At 45.9% G+C, this 12330-nt stretch overlaps 1 protein-coding gene across 2 annotated transcripts in view; it reads right to left on the bottom strand.

Moving 5' to 3' along the window:
• Nucleotides 1–12330, bottom strand: part of LOC119390964 (general transcription factor 3C polypeptide 3) — a 156634-nt gene that overhangs the window by 100246 nt on the left and 44058 nt on the right. For both annotated transcript variants that reach the window (XM_037658677.2, XM_037658678.2), the window contains exons 6-7: nucleotides 9712–10014; nucleotides 6404–6565 (exon numbers count right to left, since the gene is read on the bottom strand). In XM_037658677.2, the coding sequence (XP_037514605.1) occupies nucleotides 6404–6565; nucleotides 9712–10014 (465 nt within the window). The remainder of the gene's footprint in view (nucleotides 1–6403; nucleotides 6566–9711; nucleotides 10015–12330) is intronic.

The following is a 12330-nucleotide window of genomic DNA, read 5'->3' as shown; positions in this document are numbered from 1 at the left end:
GCCTTTTGGGCCCTTAAGGTTTCCAAATAAATAAATAAATAAATAAATAAATAAATAAATAAATAAATAAGGAATATGGCCGCTCCAGTGAGCACAGCGGTTTTTGTGCTGTCTGTCACTTCAACATGAAGTAAGTGGTGAGAGCAGAGCTTGTAGAAGGTACAAGCCATCTGCTGATCTGCGTCAAGATAGCCCGTGCAACCGCACCCATTTCATCAAAGCTCGCGGCTTCTTCCCGAGCGATGCAGCTCCCCCACCAGCACCTTTTCATGCTAGTTCCTCCGACGGAGCCACCTGGCGCGTTTCGTATCTCATTGAGCCCCACCTGTCAGCAGCCTTGGTAAACTTCCACTCGTACATAGACATGCTATCGCACATGCTATCGATTGAACTTTATACAAAACATGGCACCGACGGCAAAAATGTGCCTCGAGTGTCAATGTAATTGCAGTCGCGACAAAAAAAAATGTGGGCTGCTTGCACTAACGGTGCAAGGCTGGACTAACAACAGAGCTTGTGGCTGACCTAGACTACTGTCACGTTGTCGTGGCAGCGAAGAAAAGCAGGACGCGCTCAGTAAAGATGAAATGCTTTAATGGGTAAACTTGCGCTTGGTAAGGGAAAGTGCAAGCGACACTCGCTGTACAAAGATAATGACCAGCACAGACATTGGGCATCAACTGTGAAATGCGTCGGCTTTTAAGCATGTCTTATCAAGCTTGCCAGCATTATTGCTGGTTCCCAGGTTACTTCCAGAATAAACCCTATTGTTTGCGTGCAGTGCACAGTCTTATCGGCAAATTCTAAAATAATCTAGAAGGTTCCCAGAGTCTCGGGCGCGGTTTGCGCAAGGCAGTGGTTACATGTGTAACGGACCAGTTACATAAAAAATATAAAAAGTGCACGTGGCACTATTAGCAAGGTCTTCATTAATAAGGTCCTAACTAGCATGGTCTTAATTGGGATTGTCCTAATTAACACGGTCTTACTTATCAAGGAATTAATTAACAAGGCCATAATTAGCAACTAATTATTAAGGTTTTAAGTAGCGAGGTTTTGCTGGCGTGAGATTCATTAGCATGATTCTAATTAGCATGGTCTCAATTAGCAAGGTCTCGGCTGTTTCTTTCTTTCACTTTCTATCTATTTCTTTGTCTCTCTGTTTCCTTCCCTCCTTTCTCTTCCGCTTACCAGTTTTGTGCTTCTTTTTAACACAAAAATGTTTTATGCCGGGGTCCACCACGGCTCCACTGACGCATTTCCGTCACGGATATGACGTAAAATATTGCATGACATCATCTTGCATCACGGTGCTCCTCGCCAGCTTCTCACCGACCAAGGCCGATACTTCTTGTCCCGCGTCATCCAGGACATTGTTCGTTCCTGTTCTACGAACCACAAATTCACAACGGCATACCACCCGCAAACTAATGGGCTTACGGAACGCCTGAACCGCACTCTCACCGACATGTTGTCGATGTACGCTTCTGCCGACCACCGCGACTGGGACGCAACGTTACCCTACGTCACATTCGCTTACAACTCCTCCAGGCATGACACCACAGGTTATTCCCCGTTTTATCTTCTGTATGGACGTGAGCCATCCCTCCCTCTTGACACGCTGCTTCCCACTGGCTCGAACTCGCCTGTCACATACGTTCTCGATGCCATTGCCCGAGCCGACACAGCACGACAGATTGCCCGAGAGCGCCTCACAGCATCTCAGGCCTCTCAAAAAGACCTGTATGATCGCCGACACCGAGATGTCTCTTATGAACCCGGTTCACTTGTCCTATTGTGGACCCCATGTCGTCGCATCGGTCTCTCAGAAAGGTTGTTATTTCGCTATGACGGACCATACAAAGTCCTGCGGAAGGTCACTGACCTCACATATGAAATACAGCGAGTCGCCGATTCAGTGCAGTCAACGCCAACGCCATCCACTGTTGTGCACGTCGCAAGACTGAAACCATATGTGCCGTCCACCTCACTACTTCCGTGACCAGCGCCGGGTCGGCGCTTTTACACCGCGGGGTAGTGTCACAAGGTAGCAGTGGGCCAGTGGCTCAAGGTGGTAGTGGGACCCACTCTGAAAGGGGGACAACGACGAAGTGCTGAAAGGACAGGCTCCGGTCCGCCATTGTCTCAGCGTCTATTTCTGCTTGTATATATTTGTAAATATACGTTTTCTCGTAACAATATAAAGGCTAACAGTGGGCAAAGAAAAAAACCAGAAGAAAAAGTTCCGTCACCGGGAATCAAACTTACGATCCCTCGCTCCGCAGAGCGAAACAATTCGGCCACGGATGGCACGTTCTTCGCAATGCTAACGGCGAGCTATTTATATACACCATTTGCCAGTGGCTGTACTCAGAGATCTGTGTTACAGCGCGTTTTCGTTATCACTAGCGAGATGGCTCGAAGGGCTCGAAGAGCGTGCTTGAAAGGTCATCGCCGCTGGACGAGCGCCCGCGTCTACAGGGCGTGGTCGCCTTGTGTGTGCGCTTATCTCGTGATCGCGGTGGTTCGTACATCTCGCGTTGAGAGCACGAAGATCATTTGGCTCACTGCAGCGGCCGCTTTTGCGGAAGGAGCGCGGTGCTCACACAGAAATAAGTTACAAATGTGACAGTTAGTTCGCTCTCATCCTGTGTATGTTCGTCCTGTGTGTCCTTTCTGCTTGAGCAGCGCGTTGCAAGTTTCGAGCTGCTTGCCGTTCTTCGCGTGACATTACAATTTGTTGCTGTACCATTCATTCCTTCGCCCTTGGGGCGAAAGAATGCGCAACAAACGCTCAACTATGTCTGTGAAGACACGTTTCACTTTCATGTTATACCAATTCCTATGACAGAGGGATCAGCCATGTTTTTTTTTGTTTTCTTCAGAAGGCACACACATTGAAAAAACACCTACATTGCACATCGATTGTGTCAACCTCAATCAATGTGCCGGCCACAGCCACCAAATTACTAGGTGATACAGAAAAATGTGTTATAATAGTCCTCATTTTTCAAATGTATGGCGCCATGAGCAAATTGTCTTTTGTTTATAGTCAATCCTAAGATGAAGAGGATGAAGAGAGTGCGCGCGTGCCGAGTTATTGTGTCACACGTGATAGGCGCAGCTAAAGGTAGAGGCCATTCATGATGATCATAATTTTCTGGTCACGCAAACCGGCAGAACAAAAAGCTTAAACAGGTCCGCTGTTACAAACACCGAGACCATCTGGCCTTAGTCGAACATGTGTCTGACTCTTCTTGAGTCACTTTCCCTGCAGTACACTGATGTCATGCAGAAAAGCGTAGCAAGATTATGAAGGGGCTATAAATTATCACAGGACACAGCACATTTTGTTCCTTAAAGGGGTACTGCCACCAATTTTCGAAGCCGAGTTTACACTGCCATACAAATTTCCTGCATATAGAGACAGCTCTGAGCAAGTGTGAAGCTCGGCAAATGCTGATAAGATATTTTATTTTGATAATAAAGTCAATTTTCCCAGACCGACATCGACACTAGCTTGACGTCAGGCTACAGTACTAATTCTGATGACTTCACGTAGCAGTCTGGCTAGTTGTGATGATGTCAGGCAGCAAAACTTTCAAAGTGGCTGCATGTGCGTCACCAAAACATTCAAAATGGCTGCTTGTGCGTCACCAACGGAGACACCACGCGAAGCGGCCGTGGAAACGTCACGATATATTGCGCGAGCACGTGACGAGAAGATCATTAGAATAACAGAGAGCTGAGCTAGTTGGTAAGTATTCATTCTAAAAAGACAGGGCCTCCGCTATCCGGAGGCACACCTTCTAATCTATCTTTACATTGTCGAGATTGTAAGTGCACAGCAAAATTCGATGAATGCGCACTGTTGTACCGGCATAGAAACGAAGAAACGTGCCTGATGACTGAAGCATGGCATATCGAGAATAGTGGTAGCGCATGCGTGAGCCAACCGTCGATTAACTTGCATAAAGATGAAATCAAATGCCTTAACAGTTATCTTCCAAGTAAACCCCCACGCGTGCTGGATTGATAGGTTCACCTATTGCATGGGCATGCGCAGATAAGTTTTCGTGCCTTCTTTTTTTTCTGCCGTTGTGCGTCTCTTCAGTTGTTAGTCGACGTTTGTGGTGTCCTGACTTCTTTCTTGTGTCCGTGTTTGCATGCCCTGTCTTTTTAGAATGAGAAGATCATACCGTGTTGTGACGTCAAGGTACAGTAGGAACTGAAACTAGCTTTTAAAACATACAGTAATTACTTTTTTAGGGTGCACTCACGCTCAGCAGTACATTTTCTGGCCCTTTGTATGACACAAAAAAACGACAACTGAAAATTTTTGTGTCAGTACCCCTTTAACTACACGCACATGCACACGCTGGATAATAACGAGTACCAGTATGATCCCTGACATTTAAAGAATCGCCAGGCCTGCACAGAACGCACAGCACAGTCACAGCGAAAGCTGGAACAGTGGCCTTTCTAGAGCCCATTGTAGACTGTTGGGGCACCTAATAAAAGTACACATGCAAGGTACCCACTACACCATAAATCGTCATTTTCATGAAGTAGGGAAGCCCCCACTATGTCATTTTTCGTCATTTTAAGGAGAACCGTGGTACCCGCTACACATCTGTAAGCTATTATGTGCACTTTGTGCTGTGGCTGATGACAATGTAGAATTATGGCTGAGCCCTTGTAATGGGTTGGAAGCATTCAACAACCCACTTGTTGCGCAATTCGCATTCTGTGATGCCCGGTTGTTATCTTACTTTTCTACAACGCTATATTACAAATGTTACACACAATTCCTTGCCCGGCATGACGACTGTATAGGGTATTTTTGCGAAGGTGTTTCAAGCATCAGCTTGGCTCTGTGGTAGAATACTCGACTGCCACGCAGGGTTACAGACACCGGCAGCGGCGGCGCAGACAACTACGACGGCAAAATTAGCTGCTGTTGTGGTCTCATAACAGCTTTCGTTGTAAAACTTTCTTGGCAATAATGCAGAGCTGCCTATGACGTTGCTGCGGCCCTGCGAAACAATAAGCATTATGACACAAGTTGGTACGGTGCCCCGAGTCGTTTTTTAAAGAACTTCTGATAATTCGATCAATATCCTGGGGTCCCCTCAAGTTTGAATTATAGAGGGCCTACTGTAAATGAAAATGATTGTTTTTTTGGTGATGCCATCACTGCGAGAAATGAGCACTCTCAGCTTGCTGTTGAGGGTGTAGAGCTAATGATGGAGGTGAGAATGAGCTCGTAAGAATGCATTTTTGAGCGGACACTAAAGGAAAATGTAAAGTTGACAAGCGTTCTTAAAATAAGATTCCAGAAACTTTGCAGCACCAGTTTCATGCCAACAATATCTGCTTTCAATGGTCCTTAGTGCAATCCAAACTGCCCTGCCCTGAACAAGATCTGATGTTGCACAAGCCATCACTTGACTCAACAGGCGGCATTATGGTTTCTGGTTGCGCAAAGGTGCCACCATAAAGTGAGCCCATGCATGGATGCGGCATTTTTTTTTAACTTGCAGTTAGTGTGAGTTTTGCAACAGAGCAAAGCCAGCAAAGCATGATACGTTAACAAAGCAACTGAAGCGCAAGAGCATGGACACTTTTCAACGACCCACATCACTTGCGTCATTGCATGGTGGCTATGACATGTTTCTGGCTCTCGCTATTGAATATTGCCCTCGCAGAACCAAAAGTCATAGCTTTCAAGATAGGTGGCTGTTAGCCAGAGGCCACTGATCTGTCTGTGAATCACCTAGAAAGACATTTTCACCATGAATCAAATGCAATAAAGGGACTGTTAAACGGCACAAAAAATAGGAATTCAATTTTTTTACTTCGCTCAAGTGTTCAAATTGCCACAGCAACGTCCGAGATATTTGATGAAGCAGCACACAAAGGACACAATCACGCACACATACATTACACAAACACCAGCGCTTGTGTTTGCGTCATTTCATGTGTGTCCTCTGTTGGCTCCATCAAATATCATGGCTTACCAACTAGCCCATCAATACATATCAAGTAAGTCCAAGATACACAGCTCTAAAGGCCTGCCAGTTTCCTTATCAGACGTTTCGTGCTCATAAAGTAAAGTCTTGTGAATACATAAGATACCTGTCAGAAACTAATCCCAAAGTGCAAATTGTTGGTTAGTTCCCAAAAGAAAACCATACAGCACGTAATTGTGCACTCGGCTATTGCCGCTCAAGCATACTGCGTGTGGCTGCTATTGAGTGCAACACTGAATTGAAGTTCCGCCGGGAAAGCACCTGCATTTTACTCAGGATAACATGCAACTATAGCTTGTAGACGCTCATTATCAGCAGCCGGAGCGTTTGCTTGTCTTATGCCCTTTGAGCAAACCCGTAAGGCCTCCCACCTTGGCTAGTTCACGGGAGAGCTTCAGGCAGGCGTCCCCATGCCCCATCTGCTGGACCAATGCTGTGCAGCAGGCAAGCGCCCTCTGCTGGTTGCCCACCTGCTCATACAGGGAGCACAGCTCGAAGCGCAGCTCCGCATTGGAAGGGTCTGCCCGCACCGCCTGCATGCCACACAAAGACTGTTAAGTGATGCACTCTTGCAGCACAAATCTGGTGACTTTTTGACCATGCCAAGGTGTGACGATTCTGTCACAAGTCTGGCAGCAGAAATCGTCAGCAAACTGGAAAATAATTTCATATAAGCACAAAAACGATACCGAAACTCAACCTAGCAGTATTCCTTTGTGTGACATACTTGAATGTACAAGTTGGGAAAACACACAAAGCATGACAGTCTGGCCAGTGCAGAGAACAAGAATGGTAAAAGCAAAAAAGCTGGAAGATGCTGCTGATTTGCGGCTGATCTGTATCATAAAAACAGTGACAGCTACGATGTTGACACCTTATACGGCTGACTCGCCGCCACTGGAGCCAGCTGCCGAGGGCGCTGGTAACCCAATGCAGCAGTGAGTGAAGGCAGCCCTATCTTTGATTTCATTTCACAGAAAAAGCGCTGGGGGCCATTAAAAGCAACAACCAATGCATTCAGTGACGTTGGAATGTACAGCAATATACTTCACTATACTTCCTAACATTGAAGTTCAACCTTAAGTGCAAAATATGGTCGCTGAAGGATTCCTTTTTACACACAAATACAGTCAAACCTCATTACAACGAGCCGGGCTATGACGAAATAATGAATATAACAAAGTAAACAAAATTCCCCTTGAAAACCCCACAGAGATACATGCATTTGAACCTTTGTTTTAACGAAGTAATATTTACCTGTCATTAGATATAACAAACTAAAAGTATCGCCGAAGCTGAAAAATATCTGATGCATTTGCACCAAATATAACACTTCCTGTGGTGTTCGTGAGTCGTTTGGCACAGTGGTTCAAGACTCCTCCTCCGCAACTTTATTGCCTCACAATGTCGTGTATAGCCGCGTGCAAGCAGCGGCACGCTATACACTCACAGTATCACATTCTTCCGTACTATCATAGTCTCATTTCTCCCCTTTCGCTGAAGTTCAGGGAAAGTTGCAAGCTTGAAGAGATGACAAATTCGTGAACACGGGGTGTTGCTGGAGCCAACGTTTCGACAAGCGGACAAGGTCGCAGCCTCGAAGAAGGCGAGTTCACTTGTCAAAACGTTGGCTCCAGCAAAACCCTGTGTTCACAAATTTTTCATCACTTCTGTCGCTAGGTGAGGTTGCAGCGTGGCCTCAGGGATTGCAGCAGCTAAGCCTGATCAAAGCATGGCCTTCGATACAGCACCGTAGCTATCTCAGAAATCTGTCACGAAGCTAAGACACTTTCATTTATTGAAAAAAAGCAGTGGAAACGAGGCCTTTTGTTCACGAACAATACAAACAGAATATATTTACAAGGTACAATGAAAGATAGTGGGCAAGAAAGAAGTATGGAGCATACAAGACAAAAGAAAACATGCATAACGCAAGCCTAGGAAGCAAGAGGAAATATATGTTTACAAGGGGAGAGTTTCATCATCATTATTATCATCATCATCAGCCTGACTACCCCCACTGCAGGGCAAAGGCCTCTCCCATCCAATCAACCCGCCAATCAACCCGCTCCTGTGCTTGCTGCTGCCACGTTCTTAATCTCATCTGCCCACCTAACTTTCTGTCTCCCCCTCGCGCGCTTGCCTTCTCTTGGAATCCACTTAGTTACTCCTCATGACCAGCGGTTATCTTGCCTACACGCTACATGTCCTGCCCATGTCCATTTCTTCTTGATTTCAACTAAGATGTCCTTAACACCCGTTGGTTCCCTGTCCCATTCTGCTCTCTCCTTGTCCCTTAAAGTTACTCCTATTATTTTCCTTACGATTGCTTGCTGCATCATCCTCAGTTTAAGTTGAACCCTCTTCGTAAGCCTCCAGGTTTCTGCTCCGTAGGTGAGTACCGGTAACATGCAGCTGTTAGTATATACCTGCCTCTTGAGGAATAGTGGTAAGCTACCATTCATGATTTGAGAATGCTTGCGGAATGTGCTCCATCCCATCCTTATTCTCCTAGTTACTTCAGTCTCATGGTACGGCTCTGCGGTTACTACAGAGTTTGACCATTCATATATCTATGGCACAGGCTCCGGGAACGGCAGGTGGCAAAGGCAGATGAAGCACTAGCACTGCACGTGTGGTGACAGTGGACACAGCGATCAACACTAAACATGATCAAAGGCAATGACCGGACGCCCTCCGTCACTGTCCTGGAAACTCGGCTGGGCCTGGATCGCGCGTCCTTGTGACGATCCACAAACTCCAGGCAGGGAAAGAAGACTGACGATGTGCCACCTGAGAGCCTGCAGTGACCTTCAACGAGGAACTTGGCTGGCCACCACCTCTGTCGTGATTCCTGCACTACTCTTCTTTCGAACGTCTCTCTTCTCCAACGCTTGTGGAGGCTGCCGATTTGCCGTGCCACTATCATGCCACCACGTGCTGCATGTGCAATGTGCCATCTTTGCCGTCTTCTTGTAATGGTCACCCCTTTCTCCACTCGCACACGCCATCACAAAGCCGCACCTAACTGCGTAGTGGAACACCCAGCAGTAAAGAGATGAGAGACTAACGCGATGGTGAGTCGTTGCTTGAGTGGGATGGTGAGCAATGACTACTGCGTTCACCTCACTCGTTATGGTTGCCCGCAAATGCCACTGAAAGTCTGATAAGGCTGGGTGTGGCCTACAAGGTCACAAGCTGGCCAAACCAAGCCAGTGTGGAACTTTGACTGGGAATTTATTTTATTCGTGACAGAGTTCGGACCACAGAAAGCAAACTCTATGACATCTCCAAACTGGGGGCGACGTCCCTCTTTTTGCCGATCGAGATTGCGTGCGAGACACCAGCCTCGTCGGTGACATCCATTTATTGAACAATCGCAATTGCTTGCAAGATAACTCGGAGCTTGCTGAGTTTACTGCTACCACCTGTATGGCTACTCATGCTTGTTTCTTGACACGTGGCGATAACAAACATGAAATTGGGTGCTTGCATTACAGGACACTCACATTACAGAATACGGAATTATGTCGTGTATAGACTATCGAGTATTATATTAAGACACTATTTTTCTGTCTTATCGTTAAGGCACTATGTAATTGGTTGCTTTGTTTGTGTGCCCCTTTGGAGCACAATATGCTCATGTTTTGCACCCCCGGAGGGGGTATAAGAAACTTGCCTGGACGTAGCATGCAATGGCCTGGTGCACGTCGCCCTGTTCGAGGGACAGCTCTCCCAGCCGGCTCCACTCGTCAGCGTCCTGTGGGCTCAAGTAGGCACCGATGAGGGAGAACTGCAAAGCACGCTGCGGTTCCCCCAATGCTTCGTAGATCATGCCCAGTGTCTGGAAGGGCTCGGCTGCTCGTGGAGCCAGCCGCACCACCTCCATGCACATCTTCACTGCATCCTGGTAGCTGCCCCGAGCAAAGCAAAGATTGGCCTGCCCCACCAGGCCCTGCAAGTCCCGTGGCAGCCGTCTTGCCTGCACACATGACATTTGCTCTTCAGAAGGCATTATGAAGAATGTGTAGTTATTAGCACTGTTTCGCCGTTCACCACATCCTGTCACTTAAAGGGGTACTGACACCTTTTTTCGAAGGAGAGTTTACTCTGCCATACAAATCTTCTGTATGCAGAGATGGCTCTGATTAAGTGTGAAGCTCAGCAAATGTTGATAAGGTATTTTAATTTGATATTAAAGTCAATTTTTCCATGGCGCACCTACTGACATCGACACTAGCTTGACGTCAGGCTACAGTACAAATTCTGGTGACTTCACGCAGCAGTCTGGCTAGTTGTGATGACGTTAGGTACCAAAAACTTTCAAGATAGCCGCTTATGCGTCATCAAAATTTCCAAAATGGCCGCCTGTTCGTCACCATGGAGCCACGGTGCGGAGCAGCCAAGGAAACATCACTATATATTCTGCGATCTCATGACAAGAAGCTGATACCGTGTTGTGACGTCAGGGTACAGTGGGAACCGAAACTAGCTTTTAAAAACATACTGTAATTACTTTTTCAGGGCGCACTCGCGCTTAGCACTACCTTTTCTAGGCTCTTGAGGGCTTGACCTTTCATTTGACGCAAAAAAACGACAACTGGAAATATTCGTTCATCGACTGCACTCTGCCATCTGTTGGGTATTGAAGCTCAGCACAATGGTGAGCCTCAGTGAGCTTGATATTTCTAGCTACTGATCTAATGGACATAAGAAAGGAGGGTCCATTTTTGTCAACAACAGCTCTAAGATGCTAACAGACAATGAATCCATAAGAAGCGGTTTTTGTAGTTTTCCCCGGTGAAGTGTAGTAACTATGACCTAAACGAATTAAAGTGGACGACAAAGCCTTACACCGAGCAAAGGTTGCGGCTTCGGTTATCACTGGCAGCGAGTTGTTTTGTCATATCCACTTCAATTCATTTTCCTTTTATGTCATAACTAACAAACTACATACTAGTATAACTATCTCCTCTTTTCCTCAACTTCATTGTCTGCTGGTTCCTTTTTGATGCAGCTACTGATTTAACAATTTAGAAATTAGACACCATGGCCAGCTTTGTCATTCACATGTGATCTAAAATTTTTTCCTATTTCCTTAAAGTGCATGTTACGACATATCACTATGTGTTTGTGTTCTCCATCATCTTCAGTAATGGAATACATTATTTTAGCATGACTGTATGCATAGCGTATGCATTCGGTCATGCCATATCCAAGCAGCAATGCTTAAGCTAATGTCAAATAATTATGATTCAAAGAATGCACATTTTCTTGGTCACAGAACAGTCTTCCGATATCCTGGTTCAGAAGAACACAAAAAGCTGATTTGGTGCAGTGCACGAACTTTTAGTGCAGTGTCCAACCTTAATATTCACGCCCCATATGGTCAAGACTTTATTTATTTACAACATACTGCAGACCCAGTAAGGGTCCAAGCAGGAGGGACAGAAGAATGCAATGTAAACAGATATTAAAAAAAGGAAAGGAAACGAACACTAAGATTGAACAATAACACAATTCATTAAAAGGTGTAAAACATAGTGCATAATGAACAATTGAAGCCGGAAATAACAAAGCATATTGTAAATGCACAACCATATTATAGGTCCAAATAATATATTAGCAGAGTAACAAAAGATGCACAAAGAGCAACGACATATTCAAGAACTAACTGCATCAACAGCATGAGTGCTGCATAAATTCGCTACAGATGAGTCTACGGATGACAATTAGCTATGGATGAGCTAACAAACATAAAATTGCTGTAGTGAGAGGCACTGAGAATAAGCTGACCAAAGTAGCTTAATTATGTTTTTAGTAGAATGGCTTGGAAGTGTGCACGTGTTGCAGTGTGAAGTCATGTTCACTTGAGACAGGCCTTGAGCAAGCAGAAAAACAAAAACTGGGGCACGTCAGCATCAACACGCGCAACTGAAAGCTGACCAAAACCAAAAGAAAGACATTTAATGGCCTGGTGGAATGGACACTCTGTTCCTTGCCTCCTCACCTTATTTTCTACAACCGCACTGGAGGTTGAAGAGAGGAAGGACTGGAGAGGATGGACGGCACTCGGAGAGACAGGCCGTGTCTGGCCGCTTGCTAGTGGCGACGTTTCACACATCACCCGCAACAGATGCAGAAACTTTGTATAAAACGTACGAAGGCATACGGGTTGTCAAAGTCGCACGTGGTAGAACCCTAGACGATGTAAACCTCAAAGGGGGCCAAACAGAAGCATTTGTTCTGTCACCTCATTTTGTCACATCAATTTTGTTGCTCATGCATCGTGGTGAAA

The sequence above is a fragment of the Rhipicephalus sanguineus genome, chromosome 4, assembly GCF_013339695.2.
Source record: "Rhipicephalus sanguineus isolate Rsan-2018 chromosome 4, BIME_Rsan_1.4, whole genome shotgun sequence".
Taxonomy (NCBI): domain Eukaryota; kingdom Metazoa; phylum Arthropoda; class Arachnida; order Ixodida; family Ixodidae; genus Rhipicephalus; species Rhipicephalus sanguineus.
This window is presented reverse-complemented; position numbering and strand designations above follow the sequence as displayed.